General features: G+C 34.6%; 1 protein-coding gene and 1 pseudogene across 9 annotated transcripts in view; one reads left to right on the top strand and one right to left on the bottom strand.

Moving 5' to 3' along the window:
* LRCH2 (leucine rich repeats and calponin homology domain containing 2) overlaps positions 1–19543 on the top strand; it is a 215062-nt gene that overhangs the window by 118198 nt on the left and 77321 nt on the right. For 6 of the 9 annotated variants that reach the window (XM_025431354.3, XM_025431349.3, XM_025431353.3 and 3 more), the window contains one exon: positions 4615–7374. In XM_025431354.3, the coding sequence (XP_025287139.1) occupies positions 4615–4734 (120 nt within the window). In that variant the 3' untranslated portion in view covers positions 4735–7374. Of the gene's footprint in view, positions 1–4614; positions 7375–7405; positions 7486–19543 lie in introns of those variants that run through there. The other 3 variants (XR_007409431.1, XR_007409430.1, XM_035712360.2) reach the window with 3 other exon arrangements.
* Positions 2010–2777, bottom strand: LOC112649212 (transcription factor BTF3-like; annotated as a pseudogene).

Here is a 19543-nt window from a genome sequence, read left to right as displayed (position 1 = left end):
GAGACACAGAGAGAATCGGAGACATACGCAGAAGGAGAAGCAGGCTCCCCAGAGGGAGCCTGATGTGGAACTTGATCCCAGGATCCCGGGATCACGACCTAAGCCAAAGGCAGACACTCAACCGCTGAGCCACCTAGGTGCCCCTGTGGAAAGGTTAATTTTAACTACAATTTTAATTTCTTTAATAGATATAGGTCTATTCCGGTTTTCTATTTCTTCTTACATGAACTTTGGTATACTATTTTTCAAAGAATTTGTCTATTTCACATAGTTTGTCGAAATTATTCTTCTAAAGTTTAACTGTCCCATTCTTATCACCTTAGTATTTGTAGACTCTCTGATGATGTTATTTCTCCTATTCCTAATATTGGTAATTTGTATATTTTCTCTTTTTTTTTTCTGATTAACCTAGCTAGAGGTTGATGAATTTTTAGTAATTTTCTCAATGAACTAATGCTTCATTTCACTGGTATTTTTTCTGTTTTTTTCTTGTTTTTATTTTATTGTTTTCCTCTTTCAACTTTATTTGTTCTTTCTTTCTGCTTCCCATTGGTTTAATTTTTCTTTTTTTGGTTTCTAAGGTGGAAGCTGAGGTCATTGATTTGAAACCTTTTTTTTTTTTTCTAACATTTTAGTGGCCATATGAATAAATAAAACAGTAGGAGGGCAACAAATGTGAAAATACAGATAAGATAGTTTTTGAGAATGCTTCTGATTAATGGGATATTATCAGTAATATTTGGTGAATGGTTTATCAGAATCATGAAGAGAAAAAGATTATTGAGGGATGCCTGGGTGGCTCAGTGGTTGAGCGTCTGCCTTTGGCCCAGGGTGTGATCCTGGAATCCGGGATCGAGTCCCATGTCGGGTTTCCTGCATGGAGCCTGCTTCTCTCTCTACCTATGTCTCTGCCTCTCTCTCTCTCTCTATGTCTCTCATGAATAAATAAATAAAATCTTTAAAAAAAAAGATTATTGATTCTCAAGTTTATGTTGAAAGAGATTGAATAGTGTATTACCGACTGAGGTATAGAATATAAAAGGAAAAGTTAATATAGTGATGGAGTAATTCTGTTTTGGATATATTGATTTTGGTATTTTTGTTAGACATCCATTTGGTTATATCATGTTCTTTTTTGTATTCATAGCAGAGTAAAGAGATCATGGCAGGAAATAAAGATTCAAAAGTTATCAGGATGGAGGGTATAGTTGTTAGTATTTGGGAATAGGAGCCCAGTCTTGCCAAACCTTCCCCTATTTCTAGAAACAGTGATTTAAAAATACGTATATAATCTTTGGGACACCTGGGTGGTTCAGTCAAACATCTGATTCTTAATTTCAGCTCAGGTCATGATCTCAGGGTCATGAGATCTAGTCCTGCATGGGGCTCCCCACGCAGCGGGAGAATCTGCTTGGGATTCTTTCTCTGCCTTTCCCTCTGCTTCCCCCTCACCCCCGCTCTCTCTTTCAAATAAATAAAATCTTAAGAAAAAATGTAATGTTTCTAGATTTGTAAAATACTGTGCTAACCAAGTATAATACAGTTAAAAAACAGGACCTGTAGGTGGCCTGTTTGCCATTCACTTTATCCATTAGTAGCTTATTTTCCTAAGATGAATGGGTGTCCCAACTGAAGCAGTGGATTGCATCATTTCTTCAGAAATAGCTACCAAATTTATTTGATGATATGCACACGTATGCAAACTTTCACTTAACCCTTGCAGTTTTGATAAAGCTTTGAGAATACCAAAGAGAAGATATAGTATACAAGAGAAGAGGGTGAAGAAAGAACTCTTGAAAACATTAAGAATATTAGGAGAGGGACATCTAACTAGCTTAGTTGGTAGAGCATGTGACACTTGATCTTGGTGTTGTGAGTTCAAGCCCCATGTTAGGAGTAGAGATTACTTACAAAAAAGAAGAAAAAAAGAAAGAATGTTGTTAGAGTAGGATCAGTGAAGGCTAATGAAACCTAATGCAGAGTTGCTTTTATTTATTTATTTTTTAAACTTTATTAACCTTGTTTCAAACTTTATTCCCAGGCTTCTTCGGCTTAATTAGCTGCTAAGAATGAATTGTGTATAAGCAAAAACTGAAAAGAGCTGCAGTGTCCAAGGGGCTTGGGCTTAAAAATATTAGAGATCTAGATTTTATCAGACCCACGAACAAAATTTTAAAAAGCAGTCATAATATAAAATAGGAGCTCCCAGTAACTTCTTCAAGTTTTATCTTCTTTAGAAGTTGACTCAATTCAGTTTGCTTCATTCTTGGAAGCTTCGTCAAAATTCTCCACAAGATCTGGAATTTCATAATCATCGTCCTCTCCGGTAGCAAGTGGTGCTTTTCCATCCATGGATTGTTTGGGCAAAGCTTCAGCCAGTCTTTTGAAACTAGTCAGACTGTCTGCACCAAGCTGGTTTAAGATACTGGGTAGCATTTCTGTCAGCTGCTTTGTCTCAGCATGGCCTGTAATGGTGAAAGTGTTCACTGCCAGCGATGCCTGAGCTTTAGGGTTGTTAAAATGGATCACCGTTCTTGGTTTGTGAACATATTCACTTCTTCAATACCAGAGATATTGTTTACCCCTAACTTCTTTAAAGAAAACTCAAGTTTTTTATCATCTGCTGTAGCTGTTCTATGAACCACCTTCTTCTTTCAGCGAGCAGTTCCTTTCCCACCAATGCGCATTTGTGCTTGCAGTTTGGCAAGTTTCTCCTGGTTCATAATAGTTTCTTTCATCTTGTTGGGGCGCAAATGGGACTGCGCGGGGGACTAGGGTTGGCACTCAGGGGGTGTCGGGCGGACCAGCTGAGGTTAGGCGCACACATGTGGGGATGCAAGATGGCAGCTAGAGGCCAGAGTTGCTTTTAAACTTTTTTTTTTCTTTTTAAATATTTTATTTACTCATGAGAGACAACAGAGAGAGGCAGAGACACAGGCAGAGGGAGAAGCAGGCTCTCCACAGGGAACCTGATGCAGGACTTGATCCCTAGACCCTGGATCAGGCCCTGAGCCGAAGGCAGATGCTCAACTGCTAAGCCACCCAGGTGTCCCTGCTTTTAAACTTTTTATAGAATTGTGAAGATCAAATGACACGTGATGTGCTTGTAAGGGGAGGTGTTGTTATTTATGAAATTCTAGATCACTGGAACTACAAGCGAGGAAGCATCACTAGAAGCTGGAGAGAAGTAAACTAAAGACAAAAAAAGTAGTGAATCTCTTCATGTATCAGAGACTATGGATCCTGAGAACTGGTAGAATGAACAAACCAAAGCAGACAATTTTGTACAGGACTGAAGAGTTTACAAAGCGCTTCTACCTCTTGATTATTCACTTTCTTTCTCACACAGTCCAGTGTCAGGATAAAGAAACTGAATCTCAGGGAATTTTAGTACCTTTAGTACTTCATATTGCAAGGCCCTTAGATGTCCTGGCTGGAAATGTAGTGCTCTTTCTACTCCAACACAGGAGCCTAGGGAACATCTAGCATGATTGTCTCACTTTAAAATATTTGCTTATTATATGGATTAGATCAACCTCAGATGAAAACACAGCCTGTAAAATAGAATCCCATACCATAAAAATTTATTGAAACAGACATTTTAGAAGTAGAATTTACACAATGAGATATCACTTCACATCTGTTAGAATGGCAATCATCAAAAAGACAAAATGTTGGTGAGGGTGTGGAGAAAAGGGAACCCTCATGCCTTGTTGGTGGGAATGTAAATTGGTACAGCCATTATCTAAAACAGTATGTGGGTTACTCAAAAAATTAAAGATAGAAATATCATAAGATGTAGCAATTCTACTTCTGAGTGTTTATCCAAAGAAAATAAAAATACCCATTCAAAGGGACATTTGCACCCCTATGTTCATTGTAGCATTATTTACAATAGCCAGGATATTGAAGCAACCTAAGTGTCTCATCAACTGATGAATGGATACAGATGTAGTATATATACAATGGAATGCTACTCAGCCATAAAAAGAATGAAATCTTACCATTTGTGACATGGATGGACCTTGAGGAAATTATGATAAGCAAATTAAGTCAGACAGAGAGAAAGAAATCTTGTATGTTTTCACTTACGTATGCAGTCTTAAAAAACCCCAAATGAATAAACAAAATAAAATGTACATCATAGATACAGAGAACAGAATGGTGTTTGCCAGAGGAGAGTAGGTGAAATCAGGTGATGGGGGCTGATGAGGTACAAATTTTCAATTATAAAATAAATATGTCACAGAGATACAATGTCCCACAGAGTGACTATAGTCAGTAATATTGTAGAGTACTTAGAGTTGCCAAGAGAATAAATCTTAAAAGTTAACTTTGTATGGTGATGGTACTATGATTTACTGTGGTGATCATTTTGCATTATACTGTAACATATTCCAAATCATTATGTTTTACATCTCAAACCAATATAATGTTATATGTCAATTATACCTCAATAAAAGAATAAAAAATTAGAATTTAATTTAATTAGAATCATACAGTTTTTGCTTGAAGTTTTACAAGAAATGTTTTAAAAATCCAGTTCTGGTTTGTCTTAGCTTTACTGCACTATTAAAAAACAAATGTTCTGATATCATTTATTTTGTTTTTCAGGAAAGACTTTGTTTGCCTCATCATATTTTGGAAGAAAGAGGTCTTGTGAAAGTCGGTGTCACAGTTCAGGCTCTTCTTGAATTACCTACAACCAAGGCATCTCAGCTTTCTACTGCTTGATGTAACATTTCAAAATTATAAGTGTATAGTTGCTTTTATTTGAAGTGATTTCAAATATCTCAAATTCATGATAACGTCTAATCAAAAATAATTTTGTTAGGTGAAGCCTTAGGTTTTAAAAAAATTATGTTAAAACATCAAAATTAAATTAAGAATTGCCCAAGCTTCTTTTGGGGGAAAACTGGATTAACTTAAGACTTTTCAATTAAATTCAAATTCTCTTTTTACTAAGTCAGTTGATAACCTTGATTATTTTTCAAAAACCAGATTGATACTAAATTTAAAATGTGGTTTCAATTTAATAATCACATTAGGTTTAATTTTTTATATCATAGCATACTAGTAAGCACCTGGATGAGGTAATCATTTTTTTACCGATTTAAAACTATTCTATATTTGAGTTATTTAATACACTTCTAATTCTAGTTTATACACAGTTTCTTCAATCTTTGGTCTTAGTTTTCTAGAAAAAAATGAGTAGAAAATGCAGAACTCTGGCTTTATATTAAATTCTTTTAGTATTATAGGTTGGTGCCAAAATATTTTCAGTTGTACTGTAGATTGTTTACATGTGAAGTGCCTGTGTAATTGATGACTCTTATATAGTCTTAAGCATTTTTGCAATTTCTTTTTATGTATTAATGGAATCAATGGAACTTTAAAATATTTTAGTAGATTTTGTAAGGTCAGTAATATGTGAGGATTTAAATGTGCCTCACATTGTGACATTTGTGGTTTTTTATTTAGTCCATTGCAGTTTTCCTTAAATTGGTTATGTCATGTTGTCAAAAAAACTCCAATGTTAATATGCTTAATTTATGCTATTTAATTTTGCAAAACATAATCATCTTTTAAAATGTATTATTTGAAGAGTATTTTATTTCTGTATTGAAAATGTTACACAAAGCAGTAAGGTTTTTGAGAAGTAGCAAAGTACTAATTATCAAGGACATTTTGATTAAACTGCCAAAGTTTGGGTTTATGTCTTGATTTTCAGTAACATTATGTCAGTGTGCTGCCATTAGTTTTATTGAGATTAAGACAGCAGCAATTGAAGAGTAGGTTTTTATTTGAAATCTGGCCATCTGTGGATCCTGTAAATCTTATGATCCTTAATTAACAATATGTTGAATTAAACAGACCATTCTATAAATATTTTCATAAGTATACTATGTTACAAAGTCCTTGTTTAATTTGGAGAGGGATAAATTTATGTTGGTAGTAGTGCAGGAATTTTTCAAAAACATTACTGTAATGAATAACTCAGTTTGCTATAGAAGAACCTTAGTATAATTACTTTTGTAGTAGCCAAGCAAGTACCATATCTTAAATATGTGATTATTTGCACTTGTTACCTCTTAATATGGATGCAACTTATTAAAAGTGTTGGCCTGGGAATTTCAAAGGGTATATATAAAAGGTAAAAACTAGTGTGCCAAATGGTAGTAAGGTTTGGTTTAGGAGCATCTCAACTTTTTTTGATCAGTTGGCATGAAGCCATATTATTACATTTTGGCATTAGAATACAGATGTGTTCTTTATATTCCCCAAGTGTGAATTTGGAGCTTTTAAAGAATTAAAGCTTCTTATGACTATAAGGTTTAAAAATTAAATTATTAGTAATTTATTACTTTAAATATTTGAGCTAATTAGTTACTATTTTTCAGTTGGATCTAAAAAAAACTTCATTGGCATAATCAGTCTCCCTAGTGAAAACTTGGGTAATAAAGGTAAGAAATGGCAAATAAATATCTTAAGTTGTTAGCTTTTATTGTAGAAATTTGACAATGTTACAAATAAAGTGACCAGTAAAAGCTACAGCAATCATTCATATTGCTTTCATAGTTATCATGCTGTAGGAGTCCTCTTATTAATCAAGCTAGGTGTTAATTATTTTACAAGTATTTTCCTGTTTCATATCATTGAAATATTAGTGAAATTATAGGCCATTTCCTTATTGCATTTCACTTACTTGTCAGTTATTATCTTAAAGGGTAAATACAGCAGAATCTTACTATAGCATTCTTACTGCAAAAAAAAATTCGACTTAAGAGGGGTTCATCTGAAATCCATATCATGTCAGTTTATTTACTGTAATGCCAGAAGGCAACACCACTTCTAAGTCAGTTTCTTTTATCAAGGCTCTGATGTATTTCTTTTAGTAGTTTTTAAATAAGTGTAAATTTTATTCTAAATGGTTTTTATGGTTATTTTATATTTACTTCATCAATTATTGAATTAAGAATTATTATAATTATTTGAATTGGATTTGTGATTTGAAGAGGGTTAAGTAATTAAACTGAAATATTTTATTAGGCCCTAAAGAATGTAGTAGATAGCTACTTCTGCTAAATTTTATTATTGTATGGCACAAGAAAGAAGTGTTGTTGGATATGTTAGAATTGAAATAAGGAGTAAAAATGCATTACCATTTGTTTAATAATTATCTCTACAGAATGCTAGTTTATTGACTTTTCTAAGTGAGTTTTTTGAAGAATTCAGAAATCTTTGTATTGGTCACAGATCTATCATAATTGATTTTCCGATGCATTTAAAAATAAATGGAACACTAAATGTATATTACCGATGCAAACTGTGGATAAAGTTGAATGAAAAAATTAAAGTCTGAGATTTCTTTTCTCCCTCTCTACCTCTTCTCTCAACATCACAGCATCCATCTTTTCTAGGTATTTGATAGCTTGTGTCTATATTCTCTACTATGGAAAAATAGACTTCAAGAGGATATTCCACGTAAGTTGTTTGAGTCCAGATTCTCTTTACATCATATTATTTGCAGTAGATAACGTTTTCTTTAAAAAAACCATAATTTCCTAAGATATCTTCACAAAAGAAATCACCTTTGTGTAAGTTAGACTTTTTGTATATGTGTCAGATAAGCCTTTGCATAAAATAAAAGATAGGATAGGTCAAATTGTGATTATTTGTATTGTAGATTTTAGTGTGAGGTATAGTATTGAAATACCCTTAAGCAATTTGATTAAAAAATAATCTTACATTTTCAAGCAATTCTAGTTTTTAAAAATTTCATATATTTTATTAAAATGTCATTTATTCATAATTGTTATTCATCCTAAAAGTGGAAGGTTTATTCAGGTAAATATTAATAAGATTATATTGCCCCTGTTTTATAGTTACTCACCCTAAAGTCTCAGATTTAAAGAAATACGTAAGTAAATATTTGGCATAAGTTGTTTGAAAAGTACTCTAAGTTTATCACAGAATTTTGAATTTTTATTTGCTTTAGTGAATTTTGATGTTGTACATGGAATGGTTCTAAAGTTGTCAGGAATCTATCTCAGTATCCAGAGTGCTCTAAGACCCTGGGTTCCCTTTGATACATTACTATATATTAAATTAATTTGGAAATGCCTAGATCTCTTCTGTTCCTTAAAGCATAATCTCTTCTATTTCTGCATTTTAAAACATGAAAAAAAAATCCCTATATTTATAGTGCTTAAATAGCTTAGAATTTCCACAGAATGTGTGTGTGTGTGTGTGTGTGTGTGTGTGTTTATGTTTGTGTGTGTGTGTGTGTTTTATGCAAGGCTTTAGCTGTTCTAGCAAAGGAGAGTATTAACTGCATTGGAAAATTTAGAGTTTTTAGAGGTTATGAGAATTCTGACATCAGTAGATTTGGATGGGAAGTTGCTGATTGAATCATTTGAAAGTTACTGTAATTTGTAAAAAGAGAAGATTCTTTTTTTTTTTTTTAAAGAAAATAATAAATTTCTTTATTAATTTGACAGAGAAAGAATATAAGCAGGGGGAGTGGCAGGCAGAGGGAAAAGGAGAAGCAGGCTGCTCCTGGAGCAGGGAGCCTGATGCAGGCAGCCTGATGGAGGTTTGATCCCAGTATCCTGGGATCATGATCTGAGTGGAAGGCAGACACTTAACAGATCGAGCCACCCAGGCGCCCTGAGAAGTTTGTTTAAAATGTGATCTTTTACTCCTAACTCTGGGAAACGAACTAAGGGTGATGGAAGGGGAGGAGGGCGGGGGGTGGGGGTGAATGGGTGACGGGCACTGAGGGGGGCACTTGACGGGATGAGCACTGGGTGTTACTCTCTATGTTGGTAAATTGAACACCAATAAAAAATAAATTTATTATTTAAAAAAAATAAAATAAAATGTGATCTTTTAAAAAATTTGAAGAAATTATTGTAAACTATTTTGTTTGATTCTCAAATACATAATTTTTATTACCCTGCCACTTTAGGAAAAATTATTTTTATTGTATGCCATTAATATTCATCAAGTGTCTACCTAAATAAGTGAGAAATATATTTGATACATACAGATGCAAATATATAAATAGAAATAGATTTTTCACATAGCAAATTGAATTTTCTAGAACTTTGTTCAGATATCTCAGTCACTTCTGATGCAAAGAAATAAAAAAGTAATGCTATATAATTTATGAAGTAAAAATTATACTATAGACAGTGATTCTTAAACATTTTTTTAAAGATTTTATTTATTCATGAGAGACACAGGCAGAAGGAGAAGCAGGCTCCATGGAGGGAGCCCGATCTGGGACTAGATCCCAAGACCCCGGCATCACGCCCTGAGCCAAAGACAGATGCTCAACAGCTGAAGCCACCCAGGCGCGTCCGATTCTTAAACTTTAATATGCATATGGATCACCTAGATGACCTTATTGACCAGTAAGTTCCAGATCCCAGTTGATTCAACAGTTCAAGGATGGGCTTTGAGATTCTGCATTTCTAAGAAACTTCCAAGTGATGCTGATCTACTGGTTGAGTGACCAGTTTTAGAAATAAGGCTTTATGGTTGTTCAAGCTTTATATTGATATCAGTTTATTATCCAATAATAGTTTGATATTTTAAGTGATGCTTCAAGGTCTTTATAACAGGTACTTAACATTTTTAAATAGGTCTCTATTCTGAATTGTATTCTACCTTATTAAGTTCTTTTGGATTTTCTTCTATGGTTTTACTTATTTTTTTTTAAGTTATTGTTTTAATTCCAGTTAGTTAACATACAGTGCTATATTAGTTCCAGGTGTACAATGTAGTGATTCAGCAATTCTATAAATCATCTGGTGCTTATCATAAAAAATGCACTCCTTAATTCCCATCACCTACTTGGCCCATTCCCCTAAACCCCCCTTCTTTTGTGGTTTTAAAGCATGTGCTTTATGCTCTGGTTAATATTTCATATTTTTATTTTCTTTTAAAAATTTATTTTGGGACGCCTGGGTGGCTCAGTGATTGCATGTCTGCCTTTGGCTCAGGGTGTGGTCCCAGGATCCTGGGATTGAGTCCCACATCAGGCTCCCTGCATGGAGCCTGCTTCTCCCTCTGCCTGTGTCTCTGCCTCTCTCTGTGTCTTTCATGAATAAATAATAAAATCTTAAAAAATAAATGCCCCTCTTGGGTCTGAACTTCTTCCTTCAAACAAATTAGTATAATGTTAAATTAGCAAATATTAATGCATAACACCTTCCTCTTTTGGAATGCTTCGAAAACTACACTTACTTTTCATGGTGTCGATGTTAATTCATTCTCCTCTTAGTAGGCAGCAACTCTTCTTTTGGTTTTAAGCTCAAAGCATACTTATTTTTTCAAGCTACCAGGATGAATGGAAAATTTGAGCCACATACAAATGCATATTTTATTTTACATATTTTTGATTTTTTATCAGAGTTAAGATTTTCAATTACAGATTACATCCCTTCCAAACAAATGGAAAAAGGTATTTATTTATTTTATTCCTTTTTTATGGTAAATCGTATTGACTTAAAACATTTGGAATCACTTTACTTATTTTAATGCCTTCCAAAGCATGTGGTTTCATCCATTAAAAAACAGATTAAAATCCAAGTTAGCTTGAATTACCAAGGGCAGCTGAATATCTTCTGTGGGAAGATGATTCATTTACTCTGAAGAAAATATGTGAAAGTTAATAATTAAATACAAAGAAGGGAGGGAGAGCAGAATCATGTGAAGCATTGAACTAGATGCTTTTTAATAATTGAATTATAGATAATGCAATTTATGTATTTTTACTTATGTTTATCTCTCATTCATAATCTTTAAAATTTAAGATCAATCTCATATTAGGAGAAATTAGTATATTGCTATAACCGATATTATAAAATTGCACTTAATTGTATATAATTATGCTTATTAGTGAAGAAACAACATGTATAAAATGTACATTTTTACAAAATGTACAAATATGCCAAATGGACAAATGTACCAGTATATAAATACTGTTATAATTTCTTGTTATTTTGTACCACCAAAATTTCCAGATTTTTTTATATATAAAATAAGGAATAGTTCACAATATATTCTTAAGTATAATCATAAAAAATACCATAAAAGGTTTTAGGATTTGTGTACTGCTGTCTTCCATTCTTTAGACCAGGAATCTGAGGATTAGAATTATAGGATTGAGAGACCAAAAAGAAACCCATACCTATATGGTCAACTAATCTATGACAAGGAGAAAGTATAGTGGGGGGGGGGGGGGGGGGGGGAGAAAGGCAGTCTTTTCAATAAACAAACAAAAAAGCCTCAAAATAAATTAAAGACCTAAATGTGTTAGACATGAAACTATAAAACTCTGAAAAGAAGAAATAGTAATTTTTTGGATATTGGTCTTAGCAGTGTATTTATCGATGTGTCTCCTCAGGCAAGGAAAACAAAAGTTAAAATAAACTGTTCGGATGGCACCAAAATAAAAGGCTTTTCTACAGTGAAGAAAATCATGAAACAGAAAAGCAGCCACTGACTGGAAAAGATATTTGCAAATGATATATCTAATAAGGGATTAATATCCAGAATATATGAAATTATACAACCCAACACACACACACACACACACAAAACCCCAGACAATCCAATTAACAAACGAGCAGAGGTTGATAAGTTCTTTATATATTTTGGATACTAACCCTTATCTGGTATTTCAGTTGCAAATATCTTCTCCCATTCCGATAATTGCCTTTTGGTTTTGTTGATTGTTTCCTTCAGTGTGCAGAAGTTGTTTATCTTGGTGAAGTCCCAGTGGTTCATTTTTGCTTTTGTTTCCCTTGCCTCAGGAAATGTATCTAGTAAGAAGTTGCTATGGCCAATGTCAAAGAGGTTGCTGCCTGTGTTCTCCTCTAGGATTTTGATGGTTTTCCTGTCTCACATGTAGGTTTTTAATCCATTTATAATTTCTTTTTGTGTATGATGTAAAAAAATAGTCCAGTTTCATTCTGCATGTTGCTGTCCAGTTTTCCCAAGACCATTTGTTGAAGAGATTTTTTTCCATTGGATATTCTTTCCTCCTGCAAAATCTATAAAGAATATCAAACTCAACACTCAAAAAACAAATAATCCTGTTAAGAAATGGGCAGAATACATAATTAGACATTTTTCCAAAGAAGACATTCAGATGGCTAATAGACACATGAAAAAATGCTCAGCATCACTCATCATTAGGGAAATACAAATCAAAACTGCAATGAGATACCACCTCACACCTGTCAGAATGGCTAAGATTAACACGTAGGAAATAGGTGTTGGCAAGGATGCAGAGATAGGGGAACCCACTTACACTGTTGGTGGAAATGTAAACTGGTATAGTAACTCTGGAAACAGAATGGATGTTCCTCAAAAAGTTAAAAATAGAACTACCTTGGGATACCTGGGTGGCTCATTACGTTAAGCATCTGCTTTGGGCTCAGGTCATGATCCCAGGGTCCTGATCAAGTCCCTCATCAGGCTCCTTGCCCAATGGGGACCCTGCTTCTCCCTCACCCTGCTGCTCTCCCTGCTTGTATGCTCTCTTTCTGACAAAAAAAAAAAATCAACAGGTGTTATACAATAAATAAATAAAACTACCCTATAACCCAGCAGTTGAGCTGTAGGTATTTACCATAGGTTACAAAAATGCTGATTTATAGGGGCACATACACCCCGATATTTATAGCATCATTATCAAGAGTAGCCAAATTATGGAAGGAGCCATCAAATGCTGGATGGATAAAGACAGTGTGGAACATTACTCAGCCATAACAAAGAATGAAATCTTGCCATTTGCAATGTCATGGATGGAACCAGAGAGTATTATGCTAAGCAAAATAAGTCAGTCAGAGAAAGACAAATACCATATGATTTCACTCATGTGGAATTTAACAAACAAAACAGATGAATGTAGGGGGTAGGAACAAAAAAGAGAGTGAGGCAAACTGTAAGAGAGACTCTTGAGAACAAATTGAGGATTGATGGAGGGAGGTGGGCAGGTGGATGTGTTAAATGGGTGATAGGTATTAAGGGAGGGCACTTGTGATGAGCATTTGGTGTTGTATGTAAGTGATGAATCACTAAATTCTGCTCCTGAAACTAATATTGCACTATATGTTAACTAACTAGAAGTTAATCTTCTTAAAAAATTTATTTATTTATTTTAGAGAGAGAGAAAGAGAGCATGGGGAAGAGGGACAGAGGGAGAGGGAGAGAGAAACAATCTCAAGCTGACTCTTTGCTGAGCATGGAGCTCATTGCAGGGCTTAGTCCTATAAACTCCAAGACCATGACTTGAGCCCAAGAGTCGGATGCTCAACCAACTCAGCCACCCAGGAGCCCCACTGACTAGAATTTAAATGAAAATTTGAAACATTACAAAAAATGAACAGAAGACCTAAACAGACATTTTTCCAAAAAAGGACATATAGATGTCCAACAGAAACATGAAAAGATGCTAAGCATCACTCATCATCATCAGGGAAATGCAAAACCACAATGAGATATCACCTCTTATCAGTCAGAATGGCTAGAATGAGAAAGATAAGAAATAGTAAATGTTGGCAAGGATGTGGAGAAACAAAAACCTCTTATGCACTATTGGTGGGAATGTAAATTGGTGTAGCCACTGTGGAAAACACTATGCAGGTTCATCAAAAAATCAAAAAAATAAAAATTCTTTATGATCCAGTAATTCCGCTTTTGTGTATTTACCAAAAGAAAACAAAAATGCTAATTCGAAAAGATAATCCGTCTCTATGTTTATTGTATTGTCAAGATATGGAAGCAACCTAAATATTCATTGATAGATGAATGGATAAAGGTGTGTATGTGTGTGTGTGAGAGAGAGAGAGTGATGGAATATTTGCTGTAAAGAAGAATGGGATCTTTTCTTTTGTGACAATATGGATGGACCTTGAGGGTATTATGGTAAGTGAAATAAGTCAGACAGAGAAAGACAAATACCACAAGATTTCACTTGTATGTGGAATTCAATAAACAAATGAACAAACATAAAAACAGACTCTTAAATACAGAAATCAAACTGATGGTGGCTGCCAGAGGGAAGATAGGTGTGGGGATGGGTGAAATAAAGGCGACTAAGGGGTACAAACTTCCAGTTATAAATAAGTCACAGAGATGAGAAGTACAGCCTAGGGAATATAGTCAATAATACTGTATGGTGGTAGATGGTAACTATACTTATCATGGTGAGCATTGGGCATTGTACAGAAATGATGAATCAATATATTATACACCCGAAACTAACACAACATTGTAATTCTACTTCAGTAAATAACCGCCCCCTCCCCCCCCCCCACTTTTCAAGCATTTACTACATACCAGGTGTTGATGTTGTAGACATTAGTTAATGGAGATGATGAAGACATGGTCTTTTTGTTCAGAGCTTTACAAAGTAAATCTGTTGCCAGTTTCTGGCTATTGCATTAAAATAGATATTTAATATATATTTATAATATTAAATTTTGCTGTTGAGATATATCATTCTTCATGGTCATGTTTGCAAGCTAAGTTTTAATGTTTACCTTCTGGTATTAAAGTTGTCGTTGAAAATTCATTTCTGCTAGTTGAAATAACTTATTTTAAAAACAATCATTTTTGGGATCTTTCTCAGTGTGAAGTTTTAGAATATTTCTCATTAGTTTAAATGTAATGCTTTTGTTTTTACAGTTTGATTTATTTTAGATACACCATTAATATATAACTCTGAAGCTCTGGTAGTTTTTTGTTTTTGTTTTTTTTTTCTAAGAGAGTGAGAGAGGGCTTGAGGGCTTTGAGGGGCAGAAGGAGAGGGAGATAGAGAACCTTAAGCAGGCTCCATGCTCAGCAGGAGTCCACCTCCTCCATCTCATGACCCTGAGATCATGACCTGAGCCCAAATCAAGAGTGGAATGCTTAACCAACTGAGCCATCCCGGTGCCCCTGAAGCTCTAATAGTTTTTGTCCTATGGAAATGTTAACCAAAAGTATTTGTTAAAGATATATTTATTTACTTGAGAGAGCAGGAGAGAGAGAGCATGTGAGTGGGGTGAGGGTCAGAGGGAGAGAATTTCCAAGCAGATTCTACACTGAGCACTGAGCCTGACTCAATCTCACTACCCGTGAGGTCATAACTGGAGCTGAAACCAAGAGTCATATGCTCAATGGATTGAGCCATCCAGGCTCCTCCCAAATGTATTTTTTTAACAGACAGTATGGTTAAAAAACAAAACAAAACAAAACAAAAAACCAGACAGTATGGTACAAAGATAAATTTCATTATTTTTTGTATTTGTTTTTAGGTGCTGTTGATATTATTTGAAAATCATATTGGTAAGACTTCTGTCAGTAGGATCTCATTCTTTAATTGCTATTTTATTTATTTGACCTATTACTTCCAAATTGTCTTCTCTATCAGCAGCCAAGTTGGTGCTGATAAATACAAAGGGAAATGTTTTTCTTTCTCCTAGATCTTTTTATAAACCAAGGGGGCTCTTTAAAGTTACTTCTATACTTTTCAGTCTGGTTAATTAATGAATGAAAGAAGGAAACACCACAAGTAATCTGGTTTTGCTTTGTGGCATAGACCCAAGTGTTTTTCAGCCAGACCTAGTAAAATGAGGTCTTGTTGATAAAGGTTTGAATTGGAACTACTAAAAAATAAGATCTAATATTTTAGTGAGTTGTTAGTATGTGCATAGCATTGTACTGTAATGATTTTCAAGCATTATCAGATATAATCCTCAGAGTATCCCTGTGAGATAGGTACTGTAATTATTTTACTTTTATAGATGAGGTAAACTAGTCTGGAGATTAAGTAATCTACCCAAATTTACCCATGTTGTAGGTGGAAATCTAGGAGTCTGAGTGTATCCAACATCAAAAAATGTTTATTTAATCAAATCACCTCTTGGAAATAATGTTATGTGTTTCTCCTAAGGAATTGTTATGCTTCCTTCACTTGCTTAGTTTTTTATTTTAAACTATATTTGTTCTATGGCATATGCATATATCTACTTTCTGTGTATATCTAAACCATACATAATTAGCTCATATATATTTGCATTTTAATTACGTTTCTTATATGGAGAAATTTACTGAAAAAATTGAAATAATAAACATTAGGCACGATGACATTTCTAAATACTTGATTTGTAAATCATTTAGAAAATACTCAATATCTATTACATGCCAAACGTGTCCTGAGTACCAGTTATGCACTGGGGAATAAGACAGATATTGATATTCATACTCTCATGGGGCTCACAGTCATGGCACTCTTTCAATATTGAGTATATTAAGAGTTCTGCTTTGTGAGTCTTGTATGATTCTTAAATGTAAATACTTTACAGTTTATGACTTACTATTTGATTTATACCTCACTCTTAGAAATAATATGATGGTTTGCAATAAAAGTAATCAATAAAAAACCCCTCAAATATCCAGTTAATAGAAGAACACAAGCCATATAATGGGTCTGGTAGGGGAACAATTAAGCAGAAAACTCAGACTCAAGTCAATTGCTATAGTTTATTAAAAATTTAGGTCTCAGCCTCCTGCCAGATAAGGAATGTATTTGTACAAGAAGATTGCTGTTTCCCTAGGCTTTGGAGATCATTCAATATTGCATTAATTGAACCTTAAGTGTAATACGCTCTGTTATGTATTGTGCACAGAGCATAGACTTTGTAGGACAGACCCTTTAATCCCCAATTCCTTTACTAGCTATGGAACTTTGTGCTAATTTAACCTGTCTATATGGCTACTACATAGAGTAGAGTAGATGAAATGAGAATTGTGTATATTGCCCAGCATAGCTCCTCATGTGAAGTAGGTTTCCTCCATTTGGTTATTAAACATGTAGATGGCCAAAGATACTTTGTTGTGAAAATTATATCCTAATTCATAGAGAAGCCTTATATTGGTCATCCATAGGATTATCTGTAAGTAGGTAGCAAACTTCCTTTATGAAAGAGTATCATCTGTTTAAAAGTCTAACAGTTGCTCAGTTGAAATTCCAGATTCCTATTGTAATGCAGAGGAGACTGCTTTAAACCTCAGGGTACTAATTATCTCCTTAGCAACAAAATAACTTTAGTATGATTCCTATCATATTAAACACTTCAGTTTTTTGCAGGAATACTCTCTCAATGGTCCAATCAGAGGTAATTTATACACATTATAAATTTTTCAAGTCTTCAAATTCATCTCCACATTTTCTTAGTTGGTGAATTTCCTTTACAGTTCATTTAGTAAACAGAAATTATCAATTGGGAACTTCCTAATCTTTCCACTTACAAACTTAACTACCCTTAAAACTATTGGATCATTCAGGGCTCTTACAAGAAGATGTGTCTTTCCACTTATCAAAGGCCACCTATTTTCTGAAGGGAAAAATGTACTTTTTTTTTGTTAATTAATTTTCTTGCTTACACCTTGTACCATCAACATAAAAGTATATGCTAGTGTTTACATTTGAAAACAATCAAAACTCCCACAGTACTCCCAGCAGTTGACTGCTTTTTCTGCTTGCCTACAAACCAAAATCTCTTAGGGGACTACTTAATGCTGTCTCGCCTTCCTCACCTTCCCCCTCACACATGCATTAGTTTGTTTTTTCACAGGGGGTTTTCAATGATTTTTTTTTTTAAAGATTTTATTTCTTTATTCATGAGAGACACAAAAAGAGAGGCAGAGACAGGCAGAGGGAAGAGAAGCAGGCTCCATACAGGGAGCCCGATGTGGGACTCGATCCTGGGACTCCAGGATCACGCCCTGAGCCAAAGACATGATCAACCACTGAGCCACCCAGGCGTCCCATAAGGATTTTTATATTAGTTTTTTTAGGCTTGTGTTTTCCTCTAGAATTAATTTTAGAGAAGAAGTTTAGTAATTGTGCTACTTTTCCATCATTGACAAAATCTTTAGAAGTCTTGCTTAGGTATTTATATATAAACTTCTGTTTGGGGCAGCCGGGTGGCTCAGGGGTTTAGCGCCACCTTCAGCCCAGGGTGTGATTCTGGAGACCCGGGATCGAGTCCCACGTCAGGCTCCCTGCATGGAGCCTTCTCCCTCTGCCTGTCTCTGCCTCTCTCTCTGTGTATTCTCATGAATAAATAAAATATTTTAAAAAATAAAAAATAAATAAACTTATGTTTGTTTTTTTTTAAGATTTTATTTATATTTTATTTATTTATTCCTGAGAGACACAGAGAGAGAGGGGCAGAGACATAGGCAGAGAGAGAAGCAGGCTCCATGCAGGGAGCCTGACACGGGACTCAATCCCGGAACTCCAGGACTACGCCCTGGGCCGAAGGCAGATGCTTAACCACTGAGCCATCCAGGGATCCCCTATATAAATTTCTGTTGAGCCAGATTCTCTTTCTCTGCATTTGTACAATTTAGTTGTTTTTTTTTTATTAAGATTTTATTTATTTATTAGAGACACACAGAGAGAGAGAAAGAGGCAGAGACACAGGCTGAGGGAGAAGCAGGCTCCATGCAGGGAGCCTGACATGGGACTCGATCCTGGGTCTCTAAGATCACGCCCTGGACTGAAGGCGGTGCTAAACCACTGAGCCACCTGGGCTACCCTATAATTTAGTTTTTGAACCTTTATAATTTTTCTCAACATATTTAATCTTCTTAATTGTTTGACATTTCCAATATATTTTTGATTCTTGATTCTGCAATCTGGCATATTAGCAATTATCCCTTCCAAATTTCATAAGCACACCATTTATGTCTCCATTTAAGTCTTTAAAGATTGTGTTTTTCAGTGTTTTATCAACGTATTCTAGTGAGACCTTATTCACTTGATAATAGCACTAGAAAAGTAGTTTGTGAACTAGCTATAAACAATCCCCAAATTATCAAGGTCAGTGCTTCTCAAACTGTAATGTGCATACAAACTACCTAGGAATCTTGATAAAATGCAGATTCTGATTTAGTACATCTGGGGAGGAGCCTGAAATTTTGCTTTTCTAACAATCTTTTCCGTGAAGTTGATGGTGGTGGTCCACAGAACATGCTCTGAACAATAAGGATCTAGGCACATTTCTGAATCTCAATGAAAATAATCAAAAACAGGACTATAAATAACTTTTTCAAGGATAAGATATGAGTAAAGTTTTTTCCTGATTTCCCTATTTGGTAAGACCAATAAAAATTAATTTTCCATAAACACCAGAACAAGCTGCCTACTAGTATCTGCATGTTGCCTAGGATCCTGAAAGCATTTTTGAAGATGCAAGTTTTGGTAACAATGATAGTAGTAATGAGTCTTATTTTGGACCAGCAAGGTTTCTGCTTGTTTTTCAACATACCAACAAATTAGACCAAAATAACTTTGAAACTTTCATTCACTTCTTTGCATCTATTTACTTTTTTTTTTTTTAATATTTTATTTATTTATTCATGAGAGACAGAGACAGAGAAGCAGAGACACAGGCAGAGGGAGAAGCAGGCTCCATGTGGGGAGCCTGATGTGGGACTCGATCCTGGGTCCCCAGGATCACGCCCTGGGCTG

The sequence above is a fragment of the Canis lupus genome, chromosome X, assembly GCF_003254725.2.
Source record: "Canis lupus dingo isolate Sandy chromosome X, ASM325472v2, whole genome shotgun sequence".
Taxonomy (NCBI): domain Eukaryota; kingdom Metazoa; phylum Chordata; class Mammalia; order Carnivora; family Canidae; genus Canis; species Canis lupus.
Note: the sequence above shows the minus strand (reverse complement) of the source record. Positions and strands in the feature narration are given on the sequence as shown.